The 18,239-nt window shown below is 47.9% G+C and overlaps 1 protein-coding gene across 1 annotated transcript in view; it reads right to left on the bottom strand.

The window, feature by feature from the left end:
- Positions 1–1,894: 1,894 nt before the first annotated feature.
- Positions 1,895–18,239, bottom strand: part of PABPC1L (poly(A) binding protein cytoplasmic 1 like) — a 31,459-nt gene continuing 15,114 nt past the window's right edge. Inside the window, exons 7-14 of the mRNA XM_074406576.1 lie at positions 17,909–18,004; positions 11,671–11,937; positions 9,834–9,924; positions 9,080–9,208; positions 7,092–7,198; positions 5,598–5,691; positions 3,821–3,951; positions 1,895–3,352 (exon numbers count right to left, since the gene is read on the bottom strand). Of these exons, the coding sequence (XP_074262677.1) occupies positions 3,284–3,352; positions 3,821–3,951; positions 5,598–5,691; positions 7,092–7,198; positions 9,080–9,208; positions 9,834–9,924; positions 11,671–11,937; positions 17,909–18,004 (984 nt within the window). The 3' untranslated portion in view covers positions 1,895–3,283. The remainder of the gene's footprint in view (positions 3,353–3,820; positions 3,952–5,597; positions 5,692–7,091; positions 7,199–9,079; positions 9,209–9,833; positions 9,925–11,670; positions 11,938–17,908; positions 18,005–18,239) is intronic.

Genomic DNA, 18,239 nt, shown 5'->3' with positions numbered 1-18,239 from the left:
TCCAGTAATGATAAAAGCTATTGCTTACTGGGCATTCATTCATTTGTTGAACAAATATATTGAAATGTCTGGATGGGCCAGGCACTGCAAATAGTGCTAGGGAGACAGCAGTGAATAGAGATAGCCCCTGGTCTCAGAGGGCTGGCAGCCTAGTGGGAAGGCAAGAAGTTAATCAGACAACCACATATATGTAAAATTGCAGCTTGCCTAAGTGTTGTGAAGTGGTTTTCAGTGATTTCCCTGCCCAAAAGGGGAAATTCGATGCAGTGGAGGGAAGGGGGTCCCTGAGTAAGTAAAGCTTGAATTGAGTTCCAAACAGCGATGTAACTAGTGAAGAGGGGAGGGAAAAGCATCGTGGACAGACGGCATGTGTAAGGCCCTCACTGGGAGCACAGCCAGTGAGTACAGGGACCTAAAAGGGCCGATCAAGTTCACAAAACATGGGATGCAGTGAGGCTGGAGAGTGCTTTAGGACCTAGCCAGAATCAAGTGCTGCCTTGTTTTCCTGGGCTGGTTTTCACACTATGGAAGTGGAGTTTCAGGATTCCACAGAGCAGAGCAGACAAAGGGTTTTTTGATTATCCCTTGGCTCCCATCACATAGCGCTAAGCAGCACTCAGCATGGCACCTCTGAGCTCTCTTAAGGATGACTCTGTTGTCTGAGCCATCACAAACATCCAGGCTGAAGCAGAGTTTAGAGTCAGACAAACCTCATGGGCACCATCAAGGGACAGTTTCAAAGTGGGGCACTGTACCCCTTTTATTGCCTCATAAGCAAGCAGGACTGATGTGAGTCAGGTTTCGTGACGTCCACTCACAACTGATTTCTATCATTCTGAGCTCAGCTCTAGAAGGCAAGCAACTTGATATGCTAGTAAAGACACAGGGTAGGGCTGGCACAACCTGAAGAGGCTACTTGTTTTGCATTTCAGAAAGTTCTGATGAATACAACATGATAAGCTTCCTCATCCCCATCACTCATCTTTGAAACTTACTATCAGTCTTTTCCAGAGAGCCTTTGAATAATAAAACTTCTGTTTCTCATAGATTAGTTTCTGGGAAAGGGACACACAGCTATCAGTGTGTCTTAACGGTTGTGATGGAATTCTACCCCACTCCCAGAGAAGGTAAAACACCGTTATGTGGGAATGACAGGGCAGAGTCCTACCTGGGAGCAGATCATGCAGGGTCTCCTAGGCTGTGTAAAGTGGTCCTTATCTAATGATGGGAAGCTACTGCAGGATTTATGCAAGGATGAGACATTAGAGAGGCATTTTGAAAAAAAGCCTTAAAACTGCATGGTAGAGACAGGAGAATTGTTTGAACCCAGGAGGCAGAGGTTACAGTGAGCAGAGGTTGCACCACTGCACTCCAGCCTAGGGTGACTGAGCGAGACTGCATCTCAAAAAAAAAAGGAGAAGGAAGGAGAACTTAGTTAAATCGTGAGCTTGGTTGTAGACATGTTACTGAGATAATCAGGAGCTGATGGCAGGTAGGCTGTGGAATGTGAGAGAGGTGACTCAGGTACTCGAGTTGACTGGACTGAAGAAAAAAACAGGGAGTCATCCTAGACTGGGTGCAGATTGAAGATGTGTTTGAAAATTAGATAGCTCAGAAGAGCATGGCATGAGGAAAGGAGAGGGCCCAGGATTGAGACTAAGGAAATGGCAGCAGTCAGCGTTCGGGGAGAAGACGATGGATCTGCACAGGGAACAGATTAGAAGCAGCCAGAGAAGTGGGCAGGGTGTGGCGAAGACGGGTTGGAGGTTTGTGGAGTGGAGAACAGGAAGAGTGAGGAGCTAAGAGTGGCAAAGCAGCGCCTTGAGGACTCAGTCAAATTTGTTGCTGGTGAATTTTTAGCAGAACCCAGTCTACTTGGGTCATAGTGGCCACTTTCATTTGGCTGCTCAGGTATGAGAGAAAGCAAAGACCTGGACTGTACATCCCTGATGGGAGGTGAGCACTGACTGTCCTGAAGAAGCTTTTCAAGAGACTTCCCCATTGCCTGTAGGGGAGGACAATCCTAACCTGGTAAGGTACCCTAAAATCGTTCCTACAAGGGTTCTTTAATTATGTTACACAACCCCTTAGCCAGCCTGGAGCCGAGAAGCAACTGGGTGTTTGCCCTGCAGGGTGCTCAAGCCAGGGACTCTGCACATCAGATGGGGGCCCCTGTAGCTCTGGTCTATTGTGTGATACTGATGTTGTCATCCACTATACCATTGATGGATCAGCTCTTGACACACTTCCTGCTCTTGTGTATATACACTTTGTGTGCTTCAGCACTCCTTTGGGTTTCTGTTTCTTTTTGAGATGGAGTTTCATTCGTGTTGCCCAAGCTAGAGTGCAATGGCAGGCACAATCTCAGCTCACTGCAACCTCTGCGTCCCAGGTTCAAGCGATTCTCCTGCCTCAGCCTCCCAAGTAGCTGGGATTACAGGCATGGACCACCACACCCAGCTAATTTTTTGTATTTTTAGTAGAGATGGGGTTTCTCCACGTTGGTCAGCGTGGTCTTGAACTCCCGACCACAGGTGATCTGCCCACCTCAGCCTCCCAAAGTGCTGGGATTATAGGCATGAGCCACTGCGCCCGCCTGGGTTTTTGTTTCTTGTAGCCAGAGCCCCAACCCAGTCATGTCTACCCTTTGCTCTGTCCCCACCTCCTTCAGACACAAAAGGGCCTCCTGGGAGGCAAGGCAGATTTTGCAGCACTTTTAATACACAAAGCAAAAGGTAATAGGCTGGATGAATGACCAACCTTCATTTGCATACAGAGCCCAAGTATAGATACTGACTAATTGGGAAATAAGTTAGAGTTTGCAGGGCCTTAGGGCTGAGAGCCAGAAACACTGTCCTTCTGGCAGCCATGGCAGCGAGGATTTCCTTTTCTGAGGATAAAAAGGTAAAAATAAGTGTTTTTAAAGTATGGCAGACACCCGATCTTCAATCAAGAAGGTTGTTTCAACCCAGCCAGGCCTTCAGGAAGGCAGAATGGAGCCAGGCAGGGCCCCAGGAAAGCCCAACCTATGCTGCATGAAGCCAGTCAGGGCAGCTGGCAAGGGGGCACCTCCTTCACCCTGCACCGTCATCTCCACCCCGCATTCTGATCACAGTTAATCATCTCCTCTGATTCTCACAACTTCCTCCAGACTCCCTGGTACTTCAGAGAAAGCCAGGGACACAGCACGATTCTCTGTGTGTTTGTGAAAGTCAGTGCCTGCCTAGTTCCTTCATCTTCTCCCAGGCTCAGCCGCTGCTGTCATCATTCCACCCACCTGGTTTCAGTGCATGAACGCCTTCGGCTGCTCCACAGCCTGGTGTGCCTGCAGCACGGCCACTGCTTCGTCTATCTGTGGGACAGGAGTGGGAGGGGCTTAGTGCAGCTGTCACCACAGGTCCCAGAAGGGTCTTGACCTCCCCCTGGCTCAGCATCCTGGACACAGGATCCTCCTCCATCTACAGCGTTTCTGTGGAAACTCCACCGCTAATTGCAAGATTCCACGGCCCTGTCACCTTTGACACAGGTACACTGCTGGACAGCTGGAAAGATACTAACCCTTACACTCGGTCAGAACACACTTCCTTGTACCAAAACCCTACCTACGGAACAACACAGAATGAGTCCATGGAGAGGCTGAAGTAGCAAACCCTTACCAAGGCCCCTCCACTCTGAGATTCAGCAGGCCTTCAGGTATCAGCAAGAACAAACACTTTATCTGGCCAAACAGCTGTCCACTAGCTCCAGTAGGAGAGCCGTTGTCCTTAGCTTTCCTCCTGGCCCCTCAGGCTCCCTGCTACCCAGGTTGGCTCCTGCTTACCTTGGCATGGAGGGACTCTGGAGACTCCAGCATGAGCAACAGCTCCGAGTTGTCAATCTCCAGCAGCATGCCCGTGATCTTGCCAGCCAGCTGGGTGTGGACATCATGGATAAGGGGGTAGAGACGCTCCCCTGTGTGGAACACCCTCTAATAGCTCGTGCACCTGCCTGGCTCACACTGCGGCATCCCAGGACTGGTATGGAGTGGAGCATTGAAGACATCTGGGTTCTTCTCCCAGAACTGCTCCTCCTAGGCTGTGACGTTTAACACCTGATCTTCTAACATCAGGTATTTCTAGTGACAGGGCCTGCTTGGTATTGGTGGTCAGCCCATCTCAGCACTGTGTGCAGGGCCCAGCCAGGATGGGGTGCCTTAAGTGGGGGCGGAAGGAGTCTTCCATGAAGAAAGTGAAGATGTTTACTTTCTACTACTAACAAACTATTACTAACTACTACTAACAAAGCCTTCTACTTCCATTAAGCTCATTTAAAATTTTTCCAGGTGAGGCCAGGTGCAGGTCATGCCTGTAATCACAGTACTTTGGGAGGCCGAGGCAGGCAGATCACCTGAAGTCAGGAGTTTGAGACCAGCCTGGTCAACATGGTGAAACCCAGTCTCTACTAAAAATACAAAAATTAGCCAGGCATGGTGGCAGGTGCCTATCTATAATCCCAGCTATTCGGGAGGCTGAGGCAGGAGAATCACTTGAACCCAGGAGGTGGAGGTTGGAGCGAACCAAGATCATGCCACAGCACTCCAGCCTTGGTGACAGAGCAATACTCCAGACAAAAAAGGAAAAAGAAATTCGGGGTGAGGGGAAAGGGTAACGTGGCAAAATCCTAAGTCAGCTGAGGAAACAGTGGAGCAGTGGTAATGGGGGCCTGCAGTGAAGGATCTGCTGGTGGCCATGCACTGAAGAACCTGCCAACCAGGAACAAGCTTGTGTCCACTTAGTGGCATTTTTATCAAGGCCTGCCATGGACACTAGGAATGGAGATGAATTGCACAAGGAATCCAGGATCTATGAGGAACATTATGTATTTACCAAACACAGATTCCCTACCTCCCTGCAGTGGGCACTAGGATACTGGTGAATGAGTTTCTTCCCGTTCAGGAGAGGTGTGAGGAACTTTAACACCCACCTATGGGCCATTTCTCAGCAGAAATCCAAGACCGTACCCCTACTCCTCCATTCTGGGCCCTGATCTCCCCACATCTGGAGTGTCTCCCAGCCTCAAAGTCATAGGACAGCAGAGCTGGAAGAAATCCCAGGACCATCCAGTCTGACCAGGGTTTTAAGACGAGAGAATAGGTGCCTAGAGAATAGAGGCAGTGCCAGACACAGTGGCTCACACCTGTAATCCCAGCACTTGAGGCAGCAGAGGCAGGCGGATCACAAGGTCAGGAGTTTGAGACCAGCCTGGCCAACATGGTGAAACGCATCTCTACTAAAAATACAAATATTAGCTGGACGTGGTGGCACATGCCTGTAGTCCCAACTACTCAGGAAGCTGAGGCAGGAGAATCCCTTGAACCCGGGAGGCGGAGGTTTTAGTAAGCCAAGATCCTGCCACTGCTCTCCAGCCTGGCGACTTAGCAAGACTCCATCTCAAAAAAAAAGCATAGAGGCAGCTTGGCCACGGTCACTCAGTAGGTGGGTCAGTGACAAACTGGACTTTGATCTCATGTTGGACCTCCACTCAGGGTGTTTCCCAGCAGGCTAGCCAGCTCACAGCTCTCCTCTGCTTGCTCCAGAGTAGGAGAACCAGCCACTCACCAATCATCTGCTTTTGCTCATGCAGGGGCGCCGCAGCCAGCATGGACGCAGTCAGGGGCTCATGTCCTGGGATGTGCACAGCCGGCTCCTGGACCTGCATGGTGCCGGGGACACATCCCTTACTCACCACAGACAGGCCTGTCCTCAAAACACTTACCCTGGCAAGTGAACACAAGGCCAGGGAGGCACTGGAGGAGGGGAACAGCGGGCAGGGTCGGGATGATCAGGTTGGATGGAGAGTCCCCAACAAGGGCAAGGTGGATTAGAAGACAAAGTCATTCCTCTAGCTTAGATGTTTCCTGTACTGCTATGAGCTTATAAAGGTCCCTGATGTACAATGATAAATGAAAGCCCCGTGTTACCAATAACTTTGTGCCAAATAAAGCCCTTTTTATCAAGTAGTTTTATGGACACGTCCCCAGCACACTTCTCCCCCTTTTGCATCATGGTAATTTTAAAGCATTTTTGGCCAGGTGCAGTGGCTCACACCTATAATCCTAGAACTTTGGAAAACCAGAGTGGAGGATTGCCTGAGGCCAGGAGTTTGAGATCAGCCTTGGCAATATAGTGAGACCCCTGTCTCTACAAAAAAAAAACACAAAATTAGCCAGACATAGTGTCACCCGTCTGTACTTGGAGGCTGAGGCGGCAGGATCACTTGAGCCTAGGAGTTCAAGGCTGCAGTAAGCTTTGATCACACCACTGCACTCTAACCTGGGTGACAGAGTGAGACCCTGTCAAAAACCAAAAGGCATTTTTGCTGTTTAAATACTTTTTTTTTTTTTTTTTTTTTTTGAGACAGAGTCTCACCCTGTCGCCAGGCTAGAGTGCAGTAGCGTGATCTCGGCTCACTGCAACCTCCGCCTCCCAGCTTCAAGCGATTCTCCTGCCTCAGCCTCCCGAGTAGCTGGGACTACAGGTAGCGCCACCACCCCCAGCTAATTTTTGTATTTTTAGTAGAGACGGGTTTTCAGTATGTTGGCCAGGATGGTCTCGATTTCTCGACCTTGTGATCTACCTGACTCAGCCTCCCAAAGTGCTGGGATTACAGGCGTGAACCTCTTTCATTCTGCAAGAAATAGTTGAAATTAGACACACTGCAGTTCTACACAGGATATGATAATGCTGAATTTTAGACTTTTTTCAGGGCAGGGAGATAAATACAGTCTTTGGTTTTAGGTATTTTGTTTTGAAGATTAAGCACATCCCTCCTGTATTCTTAAAATACCTATCCTTGCTGTTCATCACAAAGACTAAGGAAATCCAAATTAATTTTGGTAATAACTGAGGCAAAACAAATTGTAAATAAAACGTGATGCTGGCCCTCTTTCCCCTTCTCTCAGTAAGAGTGATCTCTTCTTGATTGTACACATTAACAAAGGAAAGTTTAAAAGCCAAGAAAAGAAAAACAGCCAAAGCCCAACATGTTAGCCAAAGTTCTGAGCCAGGCGTCCGGGACCCCAGGCTAAGGGCAGGCAGCTGGGCCGGCCTTACCTGATCGGTGCTGTGTGCTGCTGAAGAACACTTGTACGGCAGGAGAGGCCGGCCTGGCGTGCAGCATCCTACCCCACTGGGTCCTGTGGTCTGAGTACCAATGTTGGCTGCAAAAAAAGGTAAGCAGAATTCAAATAGCTGCTATCCAAAAACAAAACAAAACAAAACAAAAACAAAATAACAAGTGTTGACAAGAATGTAAAGAAATTAGAACACTGTGCACTGTCGTAGGAATGTAAAACCATGCACCCACTACAGAAAAACAGTATAGGACTTCCTCAAAAAATTGAGCAGAATTACCATATCATCCAGCAATTTTACCTCTAGGTATACACCTAAAAGAATTGAAAGGATGGTTTCAAAGAGCTATTTGTACAACCATTTTCTTTTTGTTTTCTGATACGGAGTCTTACTCTGTCACCCAGGCTGTAGTGCAGTGGTACGATCTCAGCTCACTACTACCTCTGCCTCCCGAGTCCAATCGATTCTCTTGCCTACCAAGTAGCTGGGATTACAGGCACGTGCCTCCATGTCTGGCTAATTTTTGTATTTTTAGTAGAGACAGGGTTTCACCGTGTTAGCCAGGCTGGTCTCAAACTCCTGACCTTATGACCCACCCGCCTCAGCCTCCCAAAGTGCTGAGATTACAGGCATGAGCCACAATGCCCAGCCTGTACAACCATTTTCATAGCAACATTATTCACAATACCCAAAGGGTAGAAGCAATCCAAATGTCCATTGATAGAATAACTATAAATGACATCTATACATACAAGGGAATATTTTTCAGCCTTAATAAGGAGATTCTGACACATGCTACAACATGGATATATCTTGTGACATGTAAAATTAAAAAAAAAAAAAAAGCCAGCTGCAAAAAGACAAATGCTCTATGATTCCACTTTCATGAGGTACTGAGAATAGTCAAATTCACAGAGACAAGTAAAATGGCAGTTGCCAAGGGCTAGCAGGAGGAGGAATGAAGTTATGGTTTAACAGGTACAGAATTTCAGCTCTGCAAGATGAACAGAGTTCTGGAGAGTGGACAGTGGGGATACTACATAGCAGCGTGAATATACTTAATGCCATTGACCTGTACACTGAAAAATAGTTAAGTGGTAAATTTTGTTATATGAATTTTACCATGATAAGAAAAAAGAAAGAAAGAAGCAGGGGTGTCAGGGCCTGCAGGAACCTATGGCCAGGGACTGAGTATGCCTCATTCGTGCAGAATCTCCAGTGCTGAGCTTGGGGTCAGCACACTGTGGATGTGAGAACTTTTGCAGAATGAAGGAACAGATGTGCATGCCGTACAGCCAAAATCCACACCCTTGTTTATGGTTGCTGCGATATTTACCAGGCTTCAGGCCCAGTGCTAAGCCCTTGCATGCGTGATCTCATTAATCCTCAACAACAAGCCAGGTGTGGTGACTCACGCCTGTAATCCCAGCACTTCGATGGGAGTCCGAAGTGGGTGGAACACCTGAGGTCAGGAGTTCGAGACCAGCCTGGCCAACATGGTGAAACGCTGTCTTTACTAAAAATATAAAAATTAGCTAGGTGTTGTGGTGCACACCTGTAGTCCCAGCTACTCGGGAGGCTGAGGCAGGAGAATCGCTTAGAACCCGGGAGGCAGAGGTTGCAGTGAACCAAAATCACTCCAGTACACTCCATCGTGGGCAACTCGGTCTCAAAAAAGAAAAAATCAAAAACATTTTTTTAAAAATCCTTGACAACAAAATGGGAGTACTATTTTTGTCCCCATTTTAAAGATTAGGTGATTGGATACAGCAGTTCAGCAAAAGGCCACAGAGTGAGTTGGCCCCAGGGACTGGAGGCCAAGCTAACTACCATGCAGACTACAGACAGTCTGCAAAATTGGCCTTGCCCACCGGGAGAGCGTATGGCAAGGGCACCATGAATGTTGGTCCTGACTCCCAGTGCCAACCTTACCCACCCCCATTCCCCTTGGCCCTACCCACACTTACCCACTCTCTGAGTGTGGGGCACCGTACGTGGCACCTGGGTGGAGGCCTGCCTGATACCGCCGATGTGGGCCGGGGGGCACCGAGGCATCACTGGTGGCCGAACCATTGAGGCACCTGGAGGGTAGGCAGCTTGTGGTGCAGACACCACAGAGAGAGAAAAATTGGATGAAGACGGGGGAATCATCAAGATGGCACGCTGTACCTGGAAGCTTCCAGGGCCACCAAAAAAATGGGAAGGGAAACTAGAACATTCACAACAGAAATAGGAGTCAATTCACCTAGACCCAGAACTCCAGGAAGAGGGTGTAGAAAAATGCAATTTCAAAGCCAACTGATGTCTACCCAGAGCCCCCAAATGCATAAGTACCATGATCAGACACCTTAGTCCCTTCGAGACAGTTTCAAGTGAGTGTGCATTTCACTCTTATAGAGGAGGGCCTTTGGTCAACAAGATAGCCAGAGGAATTTCATTTTCTCAGCTTTGCAAGAATTTTCAGAGTCACAAATCAGAGGAGTCTGGCGATGACTGCTAGTGGCTAACTGCATGCATGTCTTTCACTGGCTCATGCCGGTGCTTGGTACTTTACGCAAATCTCATTCAGGCCCATGCTCAGAAGAGGAAACTGAGGCTCAGAGAAGTGAAGTCACCCACCCTGGCAAGTGGCAGGGCCAGGTTTCTTCCCTATGTTATGACTGCCTCACAAGGCCCACACCACTGGGCCAGTCTGAGAATGGAAGGGGTTGGGTCACTCACAGGAAGGTCTAGGTGGCTGGGATGTCCACCTGGGGGCAGGCTGGGTGGGTGTCACTGGGCCACAGCCATAGTATGCAGCCTGGGCTGGAGGCTGCATGGGAGAAGAAGACCCAGGATGAGGGGCTTGGCGGCAGGGTCAGTGAGAAGCTATACCTCCTCAGGGACCCCCTGGCAGGAACACTACTGGCCCCTGCAGCGGACTGGTAAGTAAAGACCTACAAGGCTGGAATGAAAGCTCCTTCCTCCCATCTTAGGATACCCATTAGCCCTGAATCCTCCAGGGCAAAGATCTTAGATTTCAATCTTGGCTGCTTGTCAGCTAGCCCAATGACCTGGATAAAAAGGGTGACATCTTACTCCAACTTGTGCCAGTTTAAGCAACTGCTAAAAGGAGAGGAATGTTCTCACCCTGGTGGCCATTAATAGCTGACATCTTTCTACTTCCTCTCAGCTCCACAAGGTCCTTTCCCAAACCATGCTCCTCAGAACATTAACATCCAGGGGAGATGCCAACAGGCATCCCACAAAAAACGACCATCTAAGCTGGGGAAATGCCACATAATCTGTGCCTGTTTTGGAGAGTCACAGATATTGGCATATTAGAGTAGAATAATGTAGATAGTAAAGAAACCTAGGGCCAGGCATGGTGGCTCATGCCTGTAATCCCAGCACTTTGGGAGGCCGAGGAGGGCAGATCACTTGAGGTCAAGAGTTCAAGTCCAGCCTGGCCAATATGGTGAAACTCCGTCTTTACTAAAAATACAAAAAATTAGCCGAGTATGGTGGCACATGCTTGTAATCCCAGCTACTTAAGAGGCTGAGGCACGGGAATCACTTGAACCCAGAAGGTGTAGGTTGCAGTGAACCGAGATGGTATCACAGCACTCCATTTTGGGCAACAGAGCAAGCAAGACTGTCTCCAAAACAAAACAAAAAAATTAATTTTAAAAAATATGTAGGGCAGGGCACACGGCGGCTGATTCCTGTAAGGCCAGGACTTTGGGAGGCCAAGGCAAGAGGATTGCTTGAGCCCAGGAGTTTGAGACCGGCCTGGGCAACATGGCGAGACCCCTTTCTTTAAAATAAACAAAAAAAATTAGCTGGCCATGGCGGCATGCACCTACAGTCCCAGCTACTCAGGAGGCTGAAGTGGGAGGATCACTCAAGGAATTCAAGGCTGCAGTGAGCCATGATCACACCATTGCTCTCCAGTCTCGGTGACACTGAGACCCTGTCTTAAAAAAAAAGAAAAGAGGCCGGGCGCGGTGGCTCAAGCCTGTAATCCCAGCACTTTGGGAGGCCGAGGCGGGTGGATCACGAGGTCGAGAGATCGAGACCATCCTGGTCAACATGGTGAAACCCCGTCTCTACTAAAAATACAAAAAAAAATTAGCTGGGCATGGTGGCACGTGCCTGTAATCCCAGCTACTCAGGAGGCTGAGGCAGGAGAATTGCCCAAACCCAGGAGGCGGAGGTTGCAGTGAGCCGAGATCGCACCATTGCACTCCAGCCTGGGTAACAAGAGCGAAACTCCGTCTCAAAAAAAAAAAAAAAACAAAGAAAAGAAAAGAAAAAATGTAGGTTTAACTTGCTTAATGCATCATTTCCCAAGCTTACTACATCATTGAGAGTCTTTTTTAGCACAACATTTACGAGCTTCTCTCAGACTGGAAAATGCCATTTGACTAACACTCTCTCTCCCTTTTATGGAGGGAAAACGAAGAACTCGGCAGAAGCAAGCTGGGAACTTCCATCCGCCTAGGAACTCTAGTCTTCACGCTCTGCCTGGCTGGGGCAGCGGGGACGGCTGTGGTGGGAGCTGTGGGCAGGCCGTCACCTGGGGCACGGCAGGCAGGAAGTAGCTGGAGGGCTGCTGAAAGGAACCCAAGAGGGGGTTGCTCAGGGTCCGCATGGTGGAGACACGCTGCATGTACTGGTTGGTCAAGATGGCCTTCCGCTCCTCTTTGCGCTGGGCCAGTGCCACATAGAGTGGCTTGGTGCCCACGATGCGCCCGTTCATCTCTGTCACGGCCTTTGTCGCCTCTTCTGGGGAGGAAAAACACACAAAGCCAAACCCCTTGCTGTGGCTACCCTCTGTCATCACCTAAAAGCAAGACAAGACAAGAGCTGCTGGGGTGGAGAAGGAAGGTTCCTGGGGCTGCACTGCCTCCCTCCTCCCCAGGGGCCAAGCCCAGCACTGGGCAGGCCCGAGAGACAGCTGTGACTCAGAGCTGTAGCGTGCACCAGTTTACTGAGCGGGGATGGCGGGATATAGTGTGTACTCCCATTTAGTGAGCTGTGATAGAGGAAAGTAGCGTGGACCACCGTTTACAGAGCTGTGTTTGAAGGATGCAGCGTGCACCCCGTTTACTGAGTGGTGATGGAGGGATGCAGCATGCACCCTCATCTACTGAGGCCTGCTGCATGCCAGATACTTTACACATCTTCACATCTCACATGTACAACCCCCCTGATGCAGGAGGCATCACACCTTCTGCTTTGCAGCTAGGATAAGAGAGATTCCAAAGAATGACTTGTCCAGAGTCACTCAGCCAGTGGTTCATACAACAGCCAGGACTCACCCCAACACACTGTTCTGGTGAGCTGCTATTGCCTCTGCTAAGTAAGCCAAGTTCTTTAAGAATTTGGGAAAGAGGTTCTTAGCCTTTTTGTTAAAATAACCTTTTTATTTTGGAGTAACTTTAGATTTATAGAAAAAGTTGCAAAAATATTACAGAGGGTTGCTGTCTTTTTTGTTTTTTTTTTTTTTGAGACAGAGTCTCACTCTGTCACCCAGGCTGGAGCGCAGTAGTGCGTTCTCGGCTAACTGTTACCTCAGCCTCCCAGGTTCAAATGATTCTCCTGCCTCAGCCTCCTGGGTAGATGGGACTACAGGCACGTGCCGCCACACCCAGCTAATTTTTGTATTTTTAATAGAGACAGGATTTTACCATGTTGGCCAGGCTGGTCTTAACTCTTGACCTCAAATGATCCACCTGCCTCAGCCTCCCAAAGTGCTAGGATTACAGGTGTGAGCCACTGGGCCCGGCCTGCTGTATATCTTTTACCCAGCTTCCCCCAATGTGAACATGGTACATTTTTCAAAATGACAACATTAACACTGGTGCAATGCTATTAACTATTATACTATTAGCTCCTATTAGCTGCAGTGCTATTAACTGAACTCCAGACTTCACTGGAATTTCACTCTTTTTTCCCCTAATATTAATTTTCTCTTTCAGGATCCAACATGGCATTTAGGGTTCGTAACTTTTTTTTTTTTTTTAAAGAGATGGAGTTTCACTCTGTCATCCAGGCTGGAGTGGAGTGGTATGATCATAGCTCACTGTAGCCTCAAACTCCTGGTCTCAAGGGATCCTCCTGCCTCAGCCTCCCAAGTAGTTAGGTCTATAGGTACATACCACCACGACCAGCTAATTTGTGTGTGTGTGTGTGTATGTGCGTGTGTGTGTGCGTGCATATGTGTGTGTGTGTGCGTGTGTGTGCGTGCATATGTGTGTGTGTGTGTGTGTGTGTGTGTGTGTGTGTGTGTGCAGGGATCAGCTCTCTCATTATGTTGCCCAGGATGGTCTCAAGAGATCCTCCTACCTAGGTCTCCCAAGGTGCAGGGATTATAGGCAGGAGCCACTACACCTGGCCCTGGCTTTTTAACCTTTGTTAGGGTCAAGACACTGGCCTGGCTCACACATCCCATAAAAGTTAGAGTTATTTTCAAAATCTACACTATTAGAGCCCATGCTCTTTTTTTCTTTTTTTCTTTTTTTTTTTTTTTGAGTTAGGATCTCACTCGGTCACTCAGCTGGAGTGCAGTGGTGCAATCTCAGCTCACTGTATCCTTGACCTCCTAGGCTCAAGTGATCCTCTCACCTCAGTCTCCCAAGTAGCTGAGACTACAGGCACACACCACCATGCCTAGTTACTTTTCTTTGTTTTTTGTAAAGATGAGGTCTCATCCTATTGTCCAGGCTGGGCTTGAACTCCTGGAGAGCCCATGCTCTTAATCAGTAATTTTCAAACTGTACTCTGCTATCCTTCAGTACAGGGGTCTTAATCTGAGAGTCCATAGATCCCCCTCAGGGAGGTCAAAGATACAATTTAGGGGGTCTGTGAACCTGGATTGGGGAAAAGTAACATCTTTATTTTCACATTAGCATTTCCATTATGAATATCAGCAACAACATAAAAAATCCTAGCAGTATGACTCATGCCTATGACTTTGTCATGAAGGAAAAGAAAATATTTTCATATTACATTAATTATTGCTAATCTCAGCCAGGTGCGGTGGCTCACACCTATAACCCCAGCACTTTGGGAGGCTGAGGTGGGCAAATCACCTGAGATCAGGAGTTCAAGACCAGCCTGGCCAACATGGTGAAACCCCATCTCTACTAAAAATATGCAAAAATCAGCTGGGAGTGGTGGTGGGCACCTGTAATCTCAGCTACTCAGGAGGTTGAGGCAGAACCCGGGTTCTTGAACCTGGGAGGCAGAGGTTGTAGTGAGTCAAGATCACACCGCTCCACTCCAGCCTGGGTGACAGAGCAGGACTTCATCTCGAAAAAAGATAAAAATAAAAATAAAAAAATAAAAGCACGTACTGCTGTCACTCTAGTATTTTCACCATTATGTATTTTTCGATATAATTTTTTTTGTAATTTCATTTCTATGAATTTTATTTTATGCATTAAAAAATATTCTTAGACCCAGGTTTGGTGGCTCATTCCTATTTTTGGGAAGCTGAAGTGGAAGAATTACTTGAGCCCAGGAATTTGAGACCAGCCAGGGCAATATAAAAAATTAGCCAGGCATACTGTAGCTCCTATAGTCTCAGCTACTTGGGAGGCTGAGGCAGGAGGATTGCTTAATGCCAGGAGTTGGAGGCTGCAGTATGGCACCACTGCATTCCAGCCTGGGCAACAGAGTGAGACCCTGTCTCAAAAAGGGTTTTTAAAAAATATTCTTAGAAGGGGTCCACAGGCTTCATCAAACAGCCAAAGGGCCGGGTGTGGTGGCTCATGCCTATAATCCCAGCACTTTGGGAGGCTGAGGTGGGTGGGTCACCTGAGATCAGGAGTTTGAGACCAGCCTGACCAACACAGTGAAATGCCATCTCTACTAAAAATACAAAAAATTAGCTGGGTGGCAGCCACCTGTAATCCCAGCTACTCAGGAGGCTGAAGTAGGAGAATCTCTTGAATCCAGGAGGTGGAGGTTGCAGTGAGCCAAGATCACACCATTGCACTCCAGCCTGAGCAACAAGAGTGGAACTCTGTCTCAAAAAATATATATATATAGTTAAGAATTTCTGGTAGTAGATAGTTAATAATGATAAAATTTAGCAAAGCTAACACTTAACGCAGAGCTTACTAGGAACTTGATAGTGGCATAAGTATTTATATCCATTAATCCCTTTAATTTTTATAATCATTTTTTATATAAAACAAAATATAGTCCAGATGCAGTGGCTCATGCCTATAATCCCAGCACTTTGGAAGGCTGAGGTGGGAGGACTGCTTGAGCTCAGGAGTTTGAGACAAGCCTGGGTAACACAGCAAGAACCCATCTCTACCAAAATTTGTTTTTAAAAAACCAGCTGGGCATGGTGGAACACACCTGTGGTCCCAGCTACTTGGGAGGCTCAAGTGAGAGAATCACTTGAGCCCAGGAGGTTGCAACGTGCCATGATCACACCACTGCACTCCAGCCTGGGCAACAGAAAAAGTACCTGTCTCTAATAAAAAATAATAATAAACCAAAATATATAAAATTTTATAAGACAGGATGGGCATAGTGGCTCATGCTTGTAATTTCAGCACTTTAGGAGGCCAAGGAAGGCAGATCACCTGAGGCCAGGAATTCAAGACCAGACTGAACAACATAGCGAAACCCTGCCGTAACTCTACTAAAAATACAAAAATTAGCTGGGCTTAGTGGCTGGCACCTATAATCCCAGCTACTCAGAAGGCTGAGGAAGGAGAATTGCTTGAACCCAGGAGGGAAAGGTTGCAGTGAGCCAAGATCTCGCCACTGCACTCCAGCCTAAGTGACAAGAGGGAAACTGTCTCAAAAAAAAAAAAAAAAAACAAAGATATATACAACTTTTTGGCCTGTTAAAAAGATGGTCACCCTAGGTATGCCTTAACTCTAAGGAATCCAAATTTACACATTTCTTTTGTTCCAGAAGTACTCAAGAAGTCCATCTCCTGAAACTGTATATAAGGTGTGTGATGAATAATTACAACAGTCACTCTCTCACTGCTTATTGAATGCAGATGCTCTACATGCAGCCTCTTTAGTAGCTCTCAGGACACCTCGAGAGGTGAGTAGTGTTGCTCCCATTCCATAGGTGGGTCAACAAGGTCCAAAAAGCAATGCCACTGGCCTCAGATTCTAGAGCTAGGTAATGGTAGGACTGGGGTTTACATTTAGGTCTGATTAACTTTAAAATCCCAGCTTTCAACCATGTTATTACATCAAATGTGTATGCATTTGCTGGGAAAGAAGACCGATAGCTTTTGATAATGTTTAATCAAATTTACTAATGGCTAATTTACATGTGCCACAGGCTTCTCTCACATTTTTCGAAAGGCTCTTAACCTAAAAGACACCGTTTTTTTCCTCCAAACGCAAGGCTCCCTGAAGGATGTTTAAACTGGCCTCAGTACCCACAAGAGAACTCCTAGACCATTTCCTCAGAACCCAATCATCCCTTCATTCAGGTGGGTCCCCCACCCTATCACCCGCACTGATCTCTTTGGAAAATTCCTCATTCCCACCCCAGCTCCCTACCTCCTCACAGCCAAGTCAAATACTGCTGCTACTGCCACTTCTTCCAGGCAGCCCTTCCCCCTGTTCCATTGAGTTTCTGTAGCTCTGCCTTCCATACTATCCCCCATCTTATAATCCATTTGAGTTAGTGATGGGCTGACTTCCTCACTGATCATAAGCTACTCGAAAGCAGGGATCACATTTGATGTGTTCCTGTTTCCCATAGAGCCTGGTAAAACAGCAGGTATTTAAGTATAGAATGAACAAACACTAGGTCATCTTAAAACCATTTGGGAGCTTCTTAAAGAAAAATAAAGTCCAGGCACCATGGCTCACGCCTGTAATCCCAGCACTTTGGGAGGCTGAGGCAGGTGGATCACACCTGAGGTCAGTAGTGTGAGAGCAGCTTGGCCAACACGGCGAAACCCCATCTCTACTAAAAATACAAAAACAAGCCAGGTGTGGTGGTGCCCGCCTGTAGTCACAGCTACTTGGGAGGCTGAGGCAGGAGAATCGCTTGAACTTGGGAGGTGGAGGTTGCAGTGAGCCCCTGCACTTCAGCCTGGGCAACAGAGCGAGACTCTGTCTCAAAAATAAATAAATAAATAAATAAATAAATAAATAAATAAAATAAAAAGCCCAGGTCCTACACCCTGGAGATCCACATTCCATCATTGATTCAGGGATGTATATTTAAGAATTGCCCAGGGGGTTGTAATGAGAAGCCAGGGCCAAGAGCCACCCAGTGAGCGCCAGCGTCCTCATCTGTAAGAGGACACCTGCTGAAGCTCACAGAGCTGCTGAAAAGATGGACCAGTTGTCACATCTCAGGGGTCTAACAGGGTTAGGCACAGAGTTGGTGCTCCAGAAATAGGGAAGAACAAATGAAGAATGACGGAGTCCAGCCCTCTCACTTTCCAGATGGGAAAACGGAGACCCAGGAGGATAATGTCACTGGCAGAAGCCAGACAACAGAAGTCAATGGAAATACTAAGATGTGAATTTCTGGAATCTGGCATCCAGTAGGCACTCAATAAATGCCAAAGTTACAGTGAGCCCCAAATCCAGCTGTGTGACTGGGACTATATTTCTACCCTCTTCCCCTCTAACCCAGACAAGGCTGCAGATGGGCTACAAACTCCAATGGGGTCAGCAGAGCCCCAGAAGGGGTACCCAGTACCCCTCAGAGATCTCTGCGCAAGAGGGCGGAGGGGCGGGGTTGTGGGAGGATGGTGGTGAGACAATGGAGGGAAATGCTGTCCCCTAGAGATGCCCCCAACCCTCACCTTCGCACTGGTAATCACTCCATAGGGAGAGAACTCTTTCCTCAGTTTGCCATCATCAATGGAGTCATCCAGGTTCTTCACGTACAAGTTCACACCCTGGAAGGAAGGGAAGCTGTTGGATAGCCCTTCCCCTCCAAGCCTCCACTGCCTTGTGGAGACCAGGGGGCTGACACAGGCACGAGGAGCATGGGAAGCCCCACCAGCCCAGCCTCCTGCTCCCCATCTCCCTCAGCAACCAGGTCCCCCCATCCCTCAGCATGCCCACCACCTGCAAGCTGTAGCCGCCACATCCCTAATGCCCCTGCAGTTCTCACACACCTGCACTGGTCCC

This window comes from Saimiri boliviensis, chromosome 9 (assembly GCF_048565385.1).
Source record: "Saimiri boliviensis isolate mSaiBol1 chromosome 9, mSaiBol1.pri, whole genome shotgun sequence".
Taxonomy (NCBI): Eukaryota; Metazoa; Chordata; class Mammalia; order Primates; family Cebidae; genus Saimiri; species Saimiri boliviensis.
The sequence above is the reverse complement of the archived record's forward strand: the minus strand, read 5'-3'. Positions and strand labels throughout refer to the sequence as shown.